This window comes from Melanerpes formicivorus, unplaced genomic scaffold (assembly GCF_026170545.1).
Source record: "Melanerpes formicivorus ecotype bairdi unplaced genomic scaffold, bMelFor1.0.p_v2 SCAF_38, whole genome shotgun sequence".
Taxonomy (NCBI): domain Eukaryota; kingdom Metazoa; phylum Chordata; class Aves; order Piciformes; family Picidae; genus Melanerpes; species Melanerpes formicivorus.
Window position 1 is genome coordinate 7,273,468 of NW_027142390.1, and position 19,375 is coordinate 7,292,842.

At 42.9% G+C, this 19,375-nt stretch overlaps 1 protein-coding gene across 1 annotated transcript in view; it reads left to right on the top strand.

Annotated features, from left to right (window-relative positions):
* The window catches only part of SLC6A1 (solute carrier family 6 member 1), a 76,447-nt gene that overhangs the window by 53,907 nt on the left and 3,165 nt on the right, over positions 1-19,375 (top strand). The window contains exons 2-14 of the mRNA XM_068158061.1: positions 1,481-1,924; positions 2,630-2,761; positions 4,155-4,255; positions 7,564-7,673; positions 7,793-7,925; positions 9,308-9,442; positions 9,562-9,665; positions 10,056-10,180; positions 13,177-13,289; positions 15,287-15,418; positions 16,037-16,139; positions 17,422-17,522; positions 18,835-19,002. Of these exons, the coding sequence (XP_068014162.1) occupies positions 1,690-1,924; positions 2,630-2,761; positions 4,155-4,255; positions 7,564-7,673; positions 7,793-7,925; positions 9,308-9,442; positions 9,562-9,665; positions 10,056-10,180; positions 13,177-13,289; positions 15,287-15,418; positions 16,037-16,139; positions 17,422-17,522; positions 18,835-19,002 (1,692 nt within the window). The 5' untranslated portion in view covers positions 1,481-1,689. The remainder of the gene's footprint in view (positions 1-1,480; positions 1,925-2,629; positions 2,762-4,154; positions 4,256-7,563; positions 7,674-7,792; positions 7,926-9,307; positions 9,443-9,561; positions 9,666-10,055; positions 10,181-13,176; positions 13,290-15,286; positions 15,419-16,036; positions 16,140-17,421; positions 17,523-18,834; positions 19,003-19,375) is intronic.

The following is a 19,375-nucleotide window of genomic DNA, read 5'->3' on the forward strand; positions in this document are numbered from 1 at the left end:
AGGCAGTCAACATCCAGTAGACACAAGCTCATCGGGGATTTTTCCTAGTTCCAGTGGAAACCTACAGGAGTCACACGGGCTTCAGAGCTGAGTGAAATATTCCAGAGCATTTTTCCTTACACATATTTGCTTCCTGGATTTTTCCTTTCCTTGTTTAGATTCTTTTTAGTAGCAGTAATGATTTTTGGAAAGGTGCAGGAACGCAGCCCAGGGTAGGAAAGGGGAACTGAGGAGTGACTATTGCAGCCTGTTGTCTTACAGTGCTTATCAGGTATGCTTAGTGAAACATTTGATTATATTAACAGCTAATTATAACCACATGTAAAACTGAACATCATTACCCAGGATTATGTCCTGCTGCTTGATCTCCTTTATTGCTTAATTCCTCTGGGAGTGTTTTAGAGAAAGGTGCTTTAGATAAGTGCTGCTGTGCAGAACTTTTGAAGTTCAGTATTAAGGGTGGTGAGTGCTGTTGCCTGATAAACACAACTTCTTGTCAATGAAGGAACTTTGCAGACATGGGACTTCCCTTTTAAATTTTTTAGTGGAATAGTTTCATTGTCCAAGTTCTGGGCTGTTCTATGGATTATTTACTGGGCTTATAAATAGAGATCCTATTGCTGAGACATCTTTTGGTAACATATATGTTTATAAAAATCATGCTGCACACCATGCACAAGACAGTGCTGCAGTTTAGAACTATTTTGTTTCTATAGACTCAGAAGAGATCTATAGGAAAGGAAAGAAATCAGTAGCTGTGGCTGTGTTATTTCTGCCCTACTTCCTACAGAGTCACTCATACAAAATCCAAAGAATGGAGCCAAGCTCTTTGAGATACCTGAGCTGCAAAGCTCTTTCAGTGGTGAGGTCTCTGACCACTCTAAATGTCACCAAAGAAGGACAACAAAGCTGGAGAAAAGTCTTGAGCACGTCTTACAATGAGAAGTTGAGGGACTTCATTTATTGGACGTGGCACTTGGTGCCATGGTTTAGTAGTCATGAGGTCTTGGGTGACAGGTTGGACTTGATGATCTTTGAGGTCTCTTCCAACCTTATTGATTCTAAGACCTGGGGTTGTTTAGGCTGGAGGAAGGGAGGCTGAGGAGAGACGTTCTACCTCTCCACAACTCCCTGAAAGGAGAATGGAGTGGGGAGAGGGTCAGTCTCTTCTCCCAAGTATCAGGAAACAGAACAAATGGAAATGACCTTGAGGTTTAAGTTGGACATCATTCTTCACTGACAGAGTGGCCAAGCCCTGGAACAGGCTGCCCAGGGCAGTGGTGCTGTCCCCATCCTTGGAGGAATTTAAAAGCCTTGTAGATGTGGTGCTGAGGGATACAGTTTAGTGGTGACCTGGCAGTGCTGGGTTAATGGTTGGACTTGGTGATCATCAAGGTTTCTTCCAACCAAAGCGATCTGATGATTTTATGACTCTCAGTGCTGCTGAAGCAAAGCTGAATTGTAATCTTTTGTTTTGCAGGTCAATCCAGAAGCTGGTACCATCTTGTGGACTAGCTCACGCTGTGTTCTGGCACTGAGGGCCTGGGGGGTTGGGTTGCTGTGTTTCTGCGCCGAAGCCGAGCCTCCCCAGCTGGGTGACCGCCAGCCGCAAAGCTGCTGTCCACGTGGACTGGTGCTGAGGTCTCCCGCCCGGCTGCTGCCAGAGCCTCTCCAGCCAAACCCAGAGACATGGCCACCAATGGCACCAAAGTGGCAGACGGACAGATCTCCACCGAAGTGGATGCTTCCATCACCAATGACAAGCCTAAAACCTTGGTAGTAAAAGTGCAGAAGAAGAAGACGGACCTGCCAGACCGAGACACTTGGAAAGGGAAATTTGACTTTCTTATGTCCTGTGTAGGGTATGCTATTGGCTTAGGGAATGTGTGGCGATTTCCATACCTTTGTGGCAAGAATGGTGGAGGTATGTTTGCTGCTTCATTCTTACTACCTCTGATATAAAAATTACCAGTAAAGCAGAGCTTGGTTTTGACAGCTGTTTCATCCCTATAGGTGTGGTTTGGTTTGCTTTGGAGATTTGGGGTTTTTTTTTTCACTTTACATTTGTCCTGGAGGGTCAGTGCCACTTTAGATGTGGTGCTCAGCTTTGAGGTCTGCTCTGGAGTTTATTCTGACTTCTAGTTGGCAGGTGCTCTTAAAAGACCATAAGGAATTAGAGCAGAACTAAAGGACATTGCCCTCCAACCCTCCAGAGTCCTCCCTTTTGGTTTGAGGTTTTTGAGAGGATTGAGTTTTTGAGAGGCTTGTAATGCTGGCTCTGAGCTTAACATAAAAGGCTAACTTCAGCTGGAGAGCAGCCAGTTCTGGTTTAAAGCCTTTATGCTATCTGCATGCTCCTTTGATAGATGAAGCCAACAAAATGCACAGTCTTCTGGATTTTAGCTTTTTACTTCAACAGAAAATATTTAAAAGATGAGGAGATATGTTCCCCCCCTTCCTTTCACCCCTTGTGATACTGGTTCTGAAGTGTACTTGTGCTTTCTTTTTAAAGTTACACTGAAAAGGGGAAAAGAAAAAGTGTGTCTTTTCATGTGTAATAGGAATGGAAACAGTGGAAGCTCAGTAGTGCCTTTCACCACTTAACAGACTTTTTCTTGTCTCTTTTTAGGTGCATTCCTCATTCCCTATTTCCTTACTTTAATTTTTGCTGGCGTGCCACTTTTCCTTTTGGAGTGTTCCCTTGGTCAGTACACATCTATAGGTGGCCTTGGAGTGTGGAAGCTTGCCCCAATGTTCAAAGGTACAGTACACATTTGGATTGCTTTCCAGTGACTTCCAAGTTGCACAAAGTAACAGGGCAGGAACGTTTCTTTATGCCTTCATACTTTTATTTTCCACAGAAAACCCTAACTTTCTGAGAAGGAAGCAACAATTTTGAAGCACACTAGGATGTTATTCGTTCCCCATTAAGAATGGCAAGCTTTAGGCATTGGAATCTCAACAAATTCCCTTTTGAACTTCAGAAATGTTTGGGAGGTTTGTTGTGAACATGTAAAGGCAATTGGAAATAGCATTATAAACCTAGCAATATTTGCCTGAGCAGGTATGGAACTCTGTTCACAGCAATCTGGTAAACACTGTTTCTAGTTGAAGTGGTTTGTGTCTCCTGTTGAAATTCAAAGGCCAGACACCTAAAAAGTGATGTTTTCATACTGCATTGCTTAAGACAGGCTCACTCCATGCTTATATTTTTAGCTAGTTTGAAGTTTTGGACTTGATCTTCGAGGTCTTTTCCAACCTTAACAATTCTAGTCTCCAGCTTTTGGTCTAGATCCTGCACATGCAATCCTCACAAGCTGTGCTTTTCATGCTCTAGTCCTAAATCCTTTGAAATTTAAGAAGTCTTAATCTGACTCCAGTGCCAGAAGAGAAGCGAGTTAAACACAGAGTTATAAATTACTTCACACAGCAGAATTGACAGTATAGGGTGAACTAAAAGTTTGGTTAGAGTAGATTTTGTTCCAGGAAAATTTGTCCTTGTGAAAACCCAAAGAGGTGAAAATGTCTCCCCCAGGTAAGCATTGTAACTTTGGAGTTACTGATGTTGGTAGGAGGCACAATGCAGAGTACAGATCCTGCTTTGCATTGTGTAGATTGTTATGAACACTTGCTCCTGTTTGGTGTCATGTGGCAACTGCCATCAGCCTGGTTGTTTTCCAGTGCCCCTGAAGTAAAAGACAAGGTATTCTCATCATGGAGCTTCTGGAGAGTTCTTTAGTCTGAAATGATATAACAGCATTTTACTAACCATCAAGCACTTAGCCCAGTGTATTCAGTGGATAGCTGGTCTGGTACTCAACATCTGCCAGAAGTTGCTGTGGCACTGCTCTTTTGGAGAACAAGCTGATTTAGCTCTTCTCCCCGAAAGTAAGAACTGCCTGTAAAACCTCACCAGCAGCAAATGGGACTGCTTACTGCAGCACCCAGAGAACCAGACACTGCTTAAATTTCTAGATGACTGAGCTATCACTCAACGTAGTCACTGTTTCATAATGGTACTTTGAAAACTTTAACTTGGCTTCTAAAAAAATCAGTACACAGTTCCTGCCCCGTGTGTTGTATTTGTCCCTCTGAGCAGCAGCTCTTCAGCTGACACTGTTTCCCTTTTTTGTTTGTTTTTGCTTTCCTTACAGGTGTGGGATTAGCTGCTGCAGTCCTTTCCTTCTGGCTAAATATTTACTACATTGTGATTATTTCCTGGGCCATATACTACCTGTATAATTCCTTTACCGCTGTAAGTGTGCATGTGGAATTGTTTGACTGTAAAGCAATGTGCTATTGTAGATCACTGATTAATCTGTCTCACTGTAAAGGGACTTGTTTGTTGACTGTAAAGGCAGGTGTGAGCACACCTGGAATACTGTGTCCAGTTTGGGGCTCCCCAGTTCAAGAGACAGGGATCTGCTAGGTGGAGTCCAATGGAGAGCCACAAGGATGATTAGGGGACTTGAGCATCTCCCCTACGAAGAGAGACTGAGAGCCCTGGAGCTGTTAAGTCTGGAGAAGTGAACACTGAGAAGAGATCTGATCAATGTCTATCAATATCTGAGGGGTGTCTGTCAAGTGGAGGGGACCAAGCTCATTTTGGTGGTGTGTAGTAATAAGACAAGGAACAATGGATACAAACTTGAAAATAGAAGGTTTCACCTCAAAACAAGGAGAAACTTCTTTACAGTGAGGGTGACAGAGCCCTGGCACAGGCTGCCCAGAGAGGTTGTGGACTCTCCTTCTCTGGAGACTTTCAAAACCTGCCTGGATGCATTCCTCTGTGACTTGCTCTGGGTGATCCTGCTTTGGCAGGGGGGTTGGACTTGATGATCTCTGGAGGTCCCTTCCAACCGCTACCATTGTATGATTCTATGGTAGATTACTGATTAATCTGTCTCACTGTAAAGGTGTAAGTTTAAAAGAAAATGTGCACAAGTCAGGATAAGCCATTTCTTACTAAAGGAAAACTATTTTGTAAAAATCCCTCCTTAATTCTTTTTTTTTTTTTCACAAGCAGTGTGGAATAGAAAACTGTGAGGAAAACATTCCATTCCAAGAACAGCAGCTAGTCCAATAATTGATTATTTTGGAGCCACAGGCTTCTCTTTCTTTCCAATTTGTTCAAATGTCTTCATCTTAACTATCAGAGCCACACCTCTTCAATCTGTATCCTTTTAACTTACCCTATCACCTGGCTCTGCCCTTTAATCACAACCATGCCTGCTGCTTCTCTGCTCACCTGCCAGGCAACTGCAGGTCATAGTCAGGCTTTTGACTCCTTGTCCTGACAATGCTACAGCAAATCCTAGAAACCCTTTGTCTTTGAGCCTACAGGCCAGCCATTCTCCTGAGAAAAATTCTGGTGTATCACTAATGGCCATTGGTATTGGCCATTGGAATGGGCTCCCCAGGGAGATGGTGGAGTCACCATCACTGGAGGAGTTTAGGAAGAGACTTGATGGGGTGCTTGGTACCATGGTTTAGTTGATTAGATAGCGTTGGATGAGAGGTTGGACTTCATGATCTCAAAGGTCGCTTCCAACCTGGTCTGGTCTGGTCTATGCTCCTCTTCTCCTCTCCGAACCTCTCCTCTCTTCTCTTTCTCCTCTCTTCTCTTTCTCCTCTCTTCTCTTTCTCTTTCTCTTCTCTTTCTCTTCTCTTTCTCTTCTCTTTCTCTTCTCTTTCTCTTCTCTTTCTCTTCTCTTTCTCTTCTCTTTCTCTTCTCTTTCTCTTCTCTTTCTCTTCTCTTTCTCTTCTCTTTCTCTTCTCTTTCTCTTCTCTTTCTCTTCTCTTTCTCTTCTCTTTCTCTTCTCTTTCTCTTCTCTTTCTCTGGATTTTTCCTTCAATAGCAGCCACACAGATGTTAGTTCTCTGGGAATTAGCTTCATTGCAATGTGGTTTGATTGTGGAGGGTTTATTAAAGAGACCCTCATGGAATGGAAGATCTGTGATTTGATTAGCTCTGAACATCCATTCATTGCTGTTATTTTCACTTTGTTTTCTTTCCTTTTAACTTTATTTTTAGCTGCCCTTTTTTTCCCCCCTCAAGAGTGACTCATCAGCTGACAGGGTCTTGTTGATTTGTGGATTTTGGCTGTCTGAGGAAGCATTCTTACATAAGGCTCAATAATTACTACGTTATTGTTCAGTTGTTTTCTCTTCCTTGCTTATTCTCAGCCTTAAGGACTTGTCCCTTGACCAAATATGCATTAATTACTGTCTGGAGGTGACATGATAATTTCTTTTTCCTTTTTTCTTTTTTTTTTTGGTCATCCTTAGATGATGTGAAAGGTCAGTTATAGTGTGAAAGTGGTGCACAGGCCCATATTAGATGAATATTGACTTCTAATTCCCTTGAAGCTTCTTATCCCTGCATTTAAAACATGAAGTACCCCTGATACAAGATTTCCTGTGTGGAGAGTTTCCAAAATTGGCCATCAGAAGATTATCTAAGTTGTATCTAAATGAGATTCATTCTTATAGACATCCTGTGGAAAGAGGTTCTGCTTCTCAGAGCTTCTGAAAGATACTTAATGTGACAGACACATGCAGAAAATAGAAAGTTTATGGATTTATTTTTTTTCTTACTGTCCCCTGACCTGAGGGGAATATGTAAATCTCTGATCAATAACCATCCCACCATTATTACTTCTAGTGCAATAAGTGATTGCCCAGTGGAATGGGCTGCCCAGGGACGTGGTGGAGTCACCATCACTGGAGGTGTTTGGGAAGAGACTGGATGGGGTGCTTGGTGCCATGGTTTAGATGGTATTGGATGATGTGTTAATTGTGGCCTTCCAGTATCTGAAGGGGGCCTACGGGAAGGCTGGGGAAGGACTTCTCAGGATCTCAGGTAGTGATAGGACTAGAGGGAATGGAATGAAGCTGGAGGTGGGGAGATTCAGGCTAGATGTGAGGAAGAGGTTCTTCACCGTGAAAGTGGTGAAGCCCTGGAATGGGTTGTCCAGGGAGGTGGTCAAGGCCCCATCCCTGGGGGGTGTTTAAGAGCAGGCTGGATAAGGCTCTGTCCAGCCTGATCTAGTGTGGGGTGTCCCTGCCCATGGCAGGGGGGTTGGAACTGGATGATCCTTGTGGTCCCTTCCAACCCTGAATGAAACTATGAAACTATGAAACACGATGATCCTGAAGGTCTCTTCCAATCTGGTCTGGTCTGGTCTGGTCTGGTCTGGTCTGGTCTATTCTATTCTATTCTATTCTACTCTGTAACAAGACCTCCAGGAGGTCCTTTCTGCTGCACTTTTTTTCTTGTGGCATGCTCGATACACTCTCACATGCCAAGAGGTGTATCAGACTCCAAAGTGTTTGGGCTGATACGGTAAAGAAAGGGAGAAATATTTTCACACCTGATTCACACAATTGATAGGAAGTTAAATAACTTGCATGGCAGAGATGCCCCCCAGGGAGATGAGTGAGCTGCAGAACTTGAAATTTATTAGTTTTCCACTCAGCTGTCATTTCCAGTGAAGAGGTACCTGAGGTAATCAGAAGTGTTTGGTTGTTTAGGTTTCTCTCTCTCTCTCTCTTTTTACCTAGACTCTTCCTTGGAAACACTGTGAGAACCCATGGAACACTGACCGCTGCTTCTCCAATTATACCTTAGCAAACACCACCAACATGACAAGTGCTGTGGTTGAGTTCTGGGAGTAAGCTGCTCATTTTTCTCTGTATCATTCCTGTGCATATGCAAGGATCAGCTTGTTTGCATTCATACACCACCTTCTGAACTAGTTGTCAAATGCACCATTCTGTTGGCTTATTCCAGACGCAACATGCACCAAATGACTGATGGCTTGGAAAAACCAGGGCAAATCCGATGGCCACTAGCAATTACTCTAGCAATTGCCTGGATTCTGGTGTATTTTTGTATCTGGAAGGGGGTAGGCTGGACTGGAAAGGTAAGATTAAAAAGTACTGCAAATACCTTTCAATTAGAAATGCCCATTTTACTCAAATGAAAATTCTTGAGGTAAGAGGCACGGGGGACAGTTTTGCTGGGATAGCTCTGTGAAGTATTTAATTTCTACCTTGAATGGACACAGCACCATGTTCTTTGAAAGAGCTGGCTCCACTCTAACTAGTTCTGACCACAGGCTTAGAGGTAGGTTCACTTACAGACTTCTTGGCTTTGCCAGGTATAAAATTGCCTGAAAATGTGTCTGCTTGTTCCCCAGATGAATATTCTAGCTAGTTTGGACATCAATAGAGTGAAGATGCAGTGTTCTGGCTTCAGAGAGAAGCCTGCTTTTATGGCACAGCTCTTGCTGGACTTAGTCCTGTAAGTTGAGTATCTCTAACATGCAATACAGTTGAAGTGGAGTTGCATGTAAGAGCTGCTCCCTCATTTCCTTGTGCTAGAAGAGAGCTGTAGGTAGTTCCTGCCACAGGCATGATTGCACACTGTGCTTCTTGGAGTCTGGTTGGTTTCTGAGTGCAAAATAGAATTAAACTAATCAATTAAAGGAAATTATATTATTGACAAGTCTTTCTCCAGAAATGAAAGGGCAGCAGCATCTGACATGGGCATATAACTTGTCCTCTCCTCAAAATGGCAGGAAGACATTCTAGAGAAATAAAAAGCCATAACCACAAGGCCAGATGACAGTCGAAGGCCTGGGTTATAAAGACCTCAGGTCTGGTGTAGAGCACTGGGATTTTTTCACACTGGAAGAATGACTTAAGTTGTGATAAGGTGGTTGTAACCGTGACCCACTTCAAGCTGAGTGTTGAACATAGACTACTTAAGCCCAGTCCAAATCATTTTATTTCTCCTATCTGCAAAGAAGGTGTTAAAAAGAGGACTGACTTTGTCTCTTTAGAGTCTGACTTCATAGTGGCTTTTTTATGGGGCTTTTGAAAAGGCAAGAGAGCAGGACATAACATAGGTGAAGAGAGAGCGTGGAAAATACAAGAGCAGCTGTTCTACAAGCAAGGTACTGGTGCCAAGAATCTTGTGCTATTGGGGAGCTCCCTTTGTTGAATATTACAAAGAAATAGTAATAAAAGCATGAGCCCCTCATGCCAAAATATCCCAGTTCACCATCTTCTACCTTCAGGAAGATCAGCAGCAGCCACCTGCCTTGTAGACACAACGTTAGGGAATTCTGTAGCAGGCACTCCCGTTTCCACACCAAGCTTTTCCATTGCTAAGTCCTTCAGTTTTAAAAGCCAGCCTCAGTTGCTGCTGTAGTGTTTTTAGGAAGCAAATATTTTCTGAAGTGTTAACAAGCACAGATCGTTCTTCCTTCCACACTTAACATGTCTTGTTTCTTCACATCAGGTGGTCTATTTCTCTGCTACTTATCCCTACGTTATGCTGCTTATCTTGTTCTTCCGTGGTGTAACGCTGCCTGGAGCAAAGGAAGGCATTTTATTCTATATAACTCCCAACTTCAGTAAGCTTTCAGACTCTGAGGTAAATATTCAGTCCTTGTAAACAGAAGTTGCACTGCTAACTGTTCACCTTTCAGACCTATGACCTGCTCCTCAAGTGCAGAAACAGATTTTTTTTTTACATTTATTTCCTGCAATCAGGTTTGGCTGGATGCTGCCACACAGATTTTCTTCTCCTATGGTTTGGGTCTTGGTTCACTGATTGCCCTTGGAAGTTACAACCCTTTCCACAATAATGTTTACAGGTAAGCAGATGACTGCATGTCTACCAGTGGCACTTCCCTGTCTCTGCTGGAACTGGATTCTGGTTTTCTGCATACTGTATCATTGGAATGAAGTGTAGTCTTGGATCTGTAGATGTTAGATCTAGCTGGGGCTGGATTCTGGTTTTCTGCATACTGTATCATTGGAATGAAGTGTTGTCTTGGATCTGTAGATGTTAGATCTAGCTGGGAGTGAGATGTATAACTGCATTTACAGTAATGGGAGAGACAGTGTGGCTTGTGTTCAGCCTGAAATGGAATCCAATGTGAAACCCTGAATCATGACATCTTTTGTCAGGAGAAAGGGGTAATATACTGATGAACAGTAGCATTGCTTTACCTACTGCTTAAAGCACCTTACCTTTATTTCAGGGACTCCATCATAGTGTGTTGCATAAACTCATGCACAAGCATGTTTGCTGGCTTTGTCATCTTCTCCATTGTTGGATTCATGGCTAATGTCACAAAGAGGCCTATTGCAGATGTTGCAGCATCAGGTATCAAATATATTTTTCTCTAAGCTGTTCAGTGGCATCAGTTATTTTCTGTTTGTGTGTTGGACCAACTGCTTCATGTAATTGTTCACAGTCCTTCCCTCAAAGCATTCCTCAGCCCCCTGTCATTCCAGTTGCCCTTACTGACTGCAGAAGGGAGAGCATCATTTCAAACCTCTCAAGGCAGCACCAGAAAAACCATTTCATGTCAAGCAGACTGCCTGCCTGCCTAATGCTCCCAAACCTTTGGTGTGGAGAGTGGTCAGCCACAGACTCATCTGGGGCTGACGCAATGAATACTAATGAGTGCTGCTTACTGGGAATGTGTTTACAAGAACTGGCAGCACAGCTTGCTGCTTCAGTGCTTAGCTGTGACATCAGATTATGGCATTTTGCAACTGAAATTCTTCAAAGCAAACTGAAAGGAGGAGTGAGGTCATTATGGATTGGGAGGTTCTATTCTTAAATTCAGTTTTAATTCCTTTTGCTACTTCTTGAGGTTAAGCCCTTTGAGGCAGATCCATTTCTCACCTCTTCAGACCTACAAGTTTTATGGGACCATCTAGTAGGAAAGTCATTTTACTTAGGGCAGTAAGCTGTCCATGGAAGGATTCTGCTGTTCTTTGCAGTTCCTTGTCTTTCTTCCAGATGAAAAAGCTTGAAGTAGCAGAGCAGATGGCTGCCCTGACCCAGCTGGTGTACCAGATACTCATTTAGCAGTTCTGGCCACAGGGAGGGATCTGATAACTGAAAGCTTGGTTGGAAGTCACTGGTGGACAAAATACTTCTGACTATACTAGCAAATATATTCCACTGAGGAAATATTTTCTTGGTTGGAAAAGTAGAGAATGTAAACCCTGAAAATAATCTTCAACACACTACACCTACAAAGAAATTAGGAAAAGAATTATGGTGGCACACACTGCTGTCAAAAACTGCTCAGGAAAGTCAGTGGTGTGTGAAATAAGCTTCTTTTTGATACAGATAGAACAATATAAAGACTGAACCTGCAAACAGAAATATATTTTTCTATCATATTACACTCCTAAATACCTTTTAAGGTACCTAAGACTTCTGGCCACTAATAGCAAAGAATATTTATAAATCTGACCTTTTAATTAAGGCTCAGAAGCTGATGCTTTCTTTTAGCACCACAAAGAGATGTGGGGGTTTTTGTGACCCTCCATGCAGCTTTGTAAAACAAAGAGTATTATGAAAAACCAGAGCTGCATGTTGGTGTAATGAAGGAAAATCATGAATGTATTTATCTTAAGTTTATTTGGCTTTTCCTGCTGCCGTTTGGAAGGCATTCCAATCGTACCTGCTATTCATAGTATCATAGTATCATTCAGGGTTGGAAGGGACCACAAGGATCAGCTAGTTCCAACCCCCCTGCCATGGGCAGGGACACCTCACACTAGATCAGGCTGGCCAGAGCCTCATCCAGCCTGGGCTTAAACACCTCCAGGGACGGGGCCTCGACCACCTCCCTGGACAACCCATTCCAGGGTTTCACCACTCTCATGATGAAGAACCTACTCCTCACATCTAGCCTGAATCTCCCCACCTCCAGCTTCATTCCATTCCCCCTAGTCCTATCACTACCTGACATCCTGAGAAGTCCTTCCCCAGCCTTCCTGTAGGCCCCCTTCAGATACTGGAAGGCCACAATTAGGTCACCTCGGAGCCTTCTCTTCTGCAGACTGAACAGCCCCAACTCCTTCAGTCTGTCCTCATAGGAGAGGTTCTCCAGCCCTCTGATCATCCTCGTGGCCCTTCTCTGGACACGCTCCAGCACCTCCACATCCCTCTTGCAATAGGGACTCCAGAACTGGACACAGTACTCCAGGTGGGGTCTCACCAGGGCCGAGTAGAGGGGGAGGATCACCTCCCTCCACCTGCTAGCCACACTTCTCCTGATGCAACCCAGGATCTGATTGCCCTTGCCCTTGCATTTACTTTGACAGTTCAGGTGTCCACTGCCAATCCATGCTTCACTGGTTTCAAAGCTATATATGTCCAACCAGTTGTCACAGCCAGACTTGTTTTTAATGACAACTGAAAAACAAGATACCTCCCCTAAGCAAGGGCACACTAATTTTATTTCTGTGATTATTTAGTTTGCTACAGGTTTCCCTTGGAATCTGACAGCTGCCTTGCAGCTATGCTGTGACAACAAAAAAAAGAGCTCCTTCTTGTTGAATAGAAATTAGTGTTCTCTTTCCAACGCTATGCCCCACGTCAGCAGTTAGCATGAATATCAATGAAAAGGGTTTTCCTTTCACTGCTACATAAATCTGCAATTTAAGATAACTAATTAAACAGAATAGAAAATGGGAATACCATAAATGCTGGGAAGTCGCTTCTCCGTTTTCAAGCTGTCTTCAGTTCTCTTCTGAACTACCTGGTTCAAAGCAGATGATTACAGCTGTCAGTAACCCCTTAAGAGGGAGACAGTCAGTACCTGAAGATGTTGTCCCAGCCACGGATAACATTCCCTACCTTTGCTTTGCAAAGGTGTCTCTCAGGAGTAGCTCCTGGGCTGCATCCAGTGGTTTAGAATCACAGAATTGTCAGGGTTGGAAGGGACCTCAGGGGTCATTTAGTTCCAACCCCCTGCCATGGGCAGGGACACCTCACACTAGATCAGGTCACCCAGAGCTACATCCAGCCTGGCCTTAAAAAGTTTCAGGCATGGAGCTTCCACCAGGTCCCTGGGCAACCTGTTCCAGTGCTTCATCAGCCTTTATGTGTGCTTGGTTGGGTTGGCTTGGGCATTTTGGGGGTTGCTTTTCTATTTTTGTTTTGGTTGGTTCATTTTGAAAGCAAGATACATGCACTGACTTATTGGTCCATGAGCACTGATGAAGCTGAAACCCCTAGTCAGATAATGCATCTGTGGATGACTTATTCAAATTAACCTAAAATCATCAACAGGAGAAATAATCACAGCACTCAGTCTATCGCACTGACATTTTCTCTCCCGTTTCTCCTCCCAGGCCCTGGACTGGCATTTCTAGCTTATCCAGAAGCAGTGACACAGCTACCAGTTTCTCCTTTGTGGGCAATACTGTTCTTCTCCATGTTGCTTATGCTTGGGATTGACAGTCAGGTAAAACTGGTGTAAAAATCCATAACAAAGACTAATATTTTTTTTGCAGCCCCTCTCTCTGTATGCATTCTGGCCTGCCAGCTGTAAGTAGTGCAAAATGGTTTTTTTGCAATAATCTGATAAATAACAGGACTTGGTAAGGAAAGACCAAGAGGTTGAAGGAACCTGGGAGAGTAAAAGAACTGATAAAAAATACCTTTGCAAGCTTTGTCAGTGTGGGAGACACTGGGAAATGCTTTACAAGATTCAGATGCCACAAATATTTCTGACAGGCAACTTCAGAAGCTACCACATGGTGCAAAACCATGCAGCATACCTTTCATTTTAAGCACAGGAATGTCAGAAGCAAATTGAGAAGGTAAGAGGCTCTTTACTGAGGATATTCTGCATCTTAGCTTGTTCTGAAATCGATTCCCAGCAGTGAGGACCAAGGCTTTACTTTTTCAGCCTTAGGTAAGAGTTATAGATGGTGCTTGACAGCTGGAAATGAACGGGAAGGCACAACCTGGATGTTTTGCACATCCAAATAAGGTATTCTGCAGAGTTAGTGACTAGACCAAATAAAGAAATAATGAGGTCTTGCAATCATTACATAAATGAGCAAGCCAGCACATAGAACAAGAAAAAGCTCTTTACACTAGAAAGGACTGTGTTGAACAAAAGCATTCATTAATTAGTGATGTTAATACAAATAACTCCTTTATAAACACTTAAGAAAGCAACTGTCTTGTTTTGCAAAGCATGCTTTGAGGAGTTGATAAAGTCCCTGCTGCCTGCTGAAATTTTTTGGTCATTTCTATGTGACCAGTCACAGGTAGATGTGTTGCTCTCCTTGCAGCCAGTTGCAGTTGTCAAGCCACCACGTTACAGGCTTCATGGCACCTCAAGGAATGTGAGAATTACTGGCTTAGTACTGTGCTAGCCTTCCAGTAGAGAATATCCATCATTTTCTATAAATCCAAGTTGACTTCAGCCTATGAACTAAAATACAGAAAGACCAAGAGTGCATTTTATCCTACAACATGAAAGGAAGCTGAAAGTTCATGGGATTTATCATTCTGTTTTTCAGTAAGCTTCAGGCTTGACATTAAAACCTATTGCTCAGTGTGGGGGGAGGGGGGCAGGGGGGTGAAGCTAATGTGAAATTAATTGGGTCAAAAATGTTCTTGAAAGAACTTGTCTCTAGGCAACTAACAGCTGAGAAAGGTAGTCTAATATTATTTCAAAGACTAAATATCTCCAGGCTGTCATGCTTTCTTCATTTGCTGTCTGTCAGGGAAACATTTCATACACTATCATTTATAGGAACTGTAACTATTGGTTCAATTCTGATTGCACTGCTATAAAATACTACAATTTCACATGCATCCTGTTTTTTTCATTATTTCAGCCATTTTAAGGATGGCATTGATTTGGAATACACACACAGAGAAACAAAAATCCTGCACCATGGACGTGCTTTCCGTTTGAGAGCCACAGCCTCAGCAAAAGTATTTTCTGGGGATACCAAAAGTAGTGGATTTCTTACATATGAGAATCAATCTTGTGCCTTTAACCTTCCCCCCAAAACACTAATCTGATTGGACTTTTTATGCCTACTGGCCTCTGTGTGAGTAAATCACTGAAGGCAGGAGTGCAGAAGTTTTTGAAGGATGTAGGGGTAAAAGCCTTCAGTTGTAGGTGTATCACCTTCTATCACAAGAACAAACACTTTATATTCAAGAAGCTCATGCTATAGTTCACAGTTTGGAATGCTGAGTGCTGTTTGTTTGGGTTTTTTCCCCTCTACCTAGAAGTCTTTTTGCACAGATCCTTTTAGACAGAAACAAGGATATTCAGCAGCACTGCTTCCACTGAAGTCAAGTGAATTTTCATTTATCATTTAACAGATATGCCGCCTCAGGCTAGTGATGGGCACTGTTGAAAACTCCTCCCCTGCATGTAATCCTGCTGCTGTAGTACATTGTGCTGTACTTTGTTTCTGACTTGCCTTGCAGTTCTGCACTGTGGAAGGATTCATAACGGCTTTGGTGGATGAATTTCCCAAGTTACTGCGCAACCGAAGAGAACTCTTCATTGCTGTTGTATGCATTGTTTCCTATCTGATAGGGCTGTCCAATATTACTCAGGTACGTTCAGCAGAAGCGTGTGACCTTATGTCTTGCAAACAGCATCTGTTTTATTTCTTCATTCCCCTGCTCCAACCAGTGCAAATCATCAAAGTGGCCAGGATCTATTATCAAGGCAATCTAGAGCCTTTAGGCAGCAGACGTTATCATAGAATCACAAAATGGTTTGGGTTGGAAGGGACCTTTCAATGTCATCTAGTCCAACCCCCCCTGCAGGGACATCTCCAACTAGATCATTCATTTACATTGTAAAATGTGTCCCACTTCATGGTTCAGGTGACAAAAAAATACACACATCTCTGCAGCCTATCTTGCAGTCCATGAAAGGGTAGCTAGGGAATGTTCTCCGTTGCTCCCTGTGATCTAGCACATTGCAAGCTGTTTGAGGGAAATGATTGAATTATTGAACAACAAAGAAATAAGTTAAACTAAACCACTTAATTGAATTCTAGCAGTAATCTCATTTTTGTCAGTGTTGACCTCAAGTGCACTTTAATTACTTCGCTTTAAGATGCCCCTAACCTATTTGCCACTGTTAGTTTGTAGCTTACATTTTAATCTATCTCAACATCAGAGTCCTTACTACTTATTTTAATGTTTCTTTCTGATGTATTTTAGGGTGGAATCTATGTGTTTAAACTTTTTGACTACTACTCTGCCAGTGGAATGAGTCTCTTGTTCCTTGTCTTCTTTGAGTGCATCTCAATATCCTGGTGCTATGGTAAACAATACATATTTTTTTCTCCCCTAAGTTTTGCACCTCTTAAAGATACTTCACTTACTGGTTTGTTCTTTTGGGTGTGCACATGCTGAGGGTGGAACTGAAATTGGCTTTGTTAAAACACGCATAGAATTCCACAGAGGACTCAAAGGTGACTGTGGCAAGTACTTCTGCCTCTTTAAAGTGCCCAGTGTATAAATCTGGAAGTCACTAGATGCTGAGTATTTCAGGAATATTAGATAGGTTACTTTTCCCTATATTTTTTCTTTCCTTGGGAAGTCTGGATCTTCACAGTTGCTGCTGCTCTAAACGTGATGACTTACACCTTTTGGACTTTGTAATGTTTGGTTTCCAGAGATGGCTCTGTCACACTAAGATCTTCTAGTGAAAGCCAGGCTTCTTGGTCAGTGGTGTCTTGCATAACTGCCCTAAACCATCCCAAAGTCTGGGCTGACAAACTCTGGGTATAAAAAACTGACACATATGCATCGTATTCTTGCCAGAGTATCTGTGCTTTTGACCTTAGTTCTGTGATGGCTACTCCAAGGACCTGCTCCCATGATTACTGAGGTGCTTCAGCTTATAGTACTAAATTGATTCTGAGCTAGATAACAGAAGTCTTTTACTAGCTTTTCATGGGCCTAAGAGGGTGAAACACCATTTTCTAGGGGAGAGATACTGAATGTGGATCCAGCAAATGCCAATGGAAAAATGCACCAGCTAAACAAAAGGAAATCCAAGTTATAGATAGCATGACAGACATACCTTTTAGCTGATGGAGTGCTGGTGGGTAACAACTGCAGTAGATGGGCTGCTCTTAGATTTCATATGCAGTTCTCTCTGTACATGGTGTGCATATATCCACAGAGAGTGAAGCTGCCTAATCTAAGATGGGGTTTTGGGGTTTTATTTAATTTGTAAAATATCATTTAGAAGCTCTCATTCCAAACACACTTCCTGTTGAAATTAACCAAGGGCATTTGTTGCCTCTGACCTTTAGATGCACAGATTTCCTCAGCCTTTGCATGGGAATACATTTTGTGGTCACTAATTAATTAATTAAGATGTAGAAGAGTGAGAACAAACAATTCTTGGTGCTTCTGCATGTGCACATTTCCTTCCCATTCAGACAGGTGTGAAGTTATATTGGGGTTTGTATTGAGCTTCCAACTGTGTCATATATACCTCCCAAATATACCTCACCATGTATGACAGTGCCTCTCAAAACCACTGAGCTTTCAACTTTGTCAACTCTCTGACCTGTTTCTATTTCTGTGTTTAGGTGTTAATAGATTTTATGACAACATCCAAGAGATGGTGGGATACAGACCCTGCATCTGGTGGAAACTCTGCTGGTCGTTTTTCACTCCTATCATTGTGGCAGTAAGGAACAAACTTTTATGATATAATTGAAAGGATGTAAATGAGGTGATCTGTGTACTACAGCGTTGTCATTTCCACCCCCACAGGTTCATATTGACTCTGACCTCACTCCTTTTTTAAGGATTTAAGCAATTCCATAGAAGGCAACAAGCAGTGGGATTAGATGAAGCCTGTGCCCTAGGAAAAGCAGCCTTGAGCAATTTCTAGATTTGTATTAGCCCTCTGGAAATGGTAACTAGTCAAGAGTTTGATTGGCAGAGGTGGAAAAATGAAAGAAACCAGTTTTGACCATTTCTGGTATTCTTAGATAAGATGTAGCAATCTCTCTGAAGTCTAAATTTCCCACACAGACAAAAATGCCCACATTTTGTTAACTGAGTTCCTTCACAGGCACTGTTCTGGTAACAGTCTTGGATTATAAACTGATGTTCTATTCTCCTGGGATTCTTGGCACGTATCACCCAGTTTATACAACGTTGCTACCACTTATTCTGGCAAATCTTGCAAGGATTTTGTGCACTGGAAAGCACAGTGCACTCTTCTCCTGATTCCAAACTAGCCAGCCTCCCATGAAGTGTATTTTGAAGTAATGAGCAAAGAAATGTAATTGTACTACACATCATGCCATCAGCTCAGCTGGAACATGAACACCTGGAATCAAGTGTGTACTCTTACACATGTCAGTATGCTTCTCACTCACTGATACTTCTCTGCTATTCCCACATAGGTAGCTGTGGAAAAGCAAGGGAAGAGCATTAAAGAGGGGCACAGAAACGTGTTTATGTTGAGGGTTCCTTGAGTCACCTCTACCCAGACAAAAGTAGTTTTAACTGTTCTGAAAACAAGTGTTCAGGAAGGCATAAAAGAATGCATTTTGCTTATTTTAGTGGCTCAGCAGGAAGGTGACCAATATTGTGTGTAAAACTTAAGCAGATTTCTCCTGTCTTACAAAGTTTTCCACAGAATTTGTTGTCCAATGCAAGTTCAGAGGTGGTGACCATGTGCTAACCATCTATTCCTCTCTGCGCTCTCCTCTCTGAGACTATGTTCTGCATGAAGCATGAACCTGGGATCAGAATGAACTCCCTTCTTTGCAGTTTCACTTTAGCAGCTTTCCCTGGGGTGGGCTAGTTTAGACACTGGAAACAGGCCAGGATAGGAGTGCCCAGCAGCCAACATCAGGAACCAAAGGAATCCTCTTCTCCTTGCCGGGATGTGAAGGCAGACTTGAGGTCCAAGTCAACCTAGAAAAACTCCTGACCACGGAACACCCTGGAAATCTCATCCAAACCTTTTCTGCTGTGTTTTGCAGGGAGTGTTTCTCTTCAGTGCTATCCAAATGACTCCGCTCACAATGGGAAGCTACGTTTTCCCGAAATGGGGCCAGGGGGTTGGCTGGTTCATGGCTTTGTCTTCTATGGTGCTGATACCAGGCTATATGGCGTATATGTTTCTAACTCTGAAAGGCTCCTTAAAACAGGTAAGTCCTACCTACCTCTGCCTCTTTCTGCTGACTGACTGCACAATTTTGTCCTGCAAGAGCTGTACACACTGATAGAGGCTTGCTGGGCACTTCCTGTCTGCTGTATTTCCTGTGGCCTCACTTGTTCAGTCCAACTATTATGCACTAGGATAAAAAACATTAGAAAGTCACAGTATCACAGTATCACTTAGGTTGGAAAGGACCTCGAGGATCATCGAGTCCAACCTGACACCGCAGACCCCATGACTAGACCATGGCACCAAGTGCCACGTCCAATCTCCCCTTGAACGCCTCCAGGGTCGATGACTCAACCACCTCCCTGGGCAACCCATTCCAATGCCGAATGACTCGCTCGGTGAAGAACTTCCTC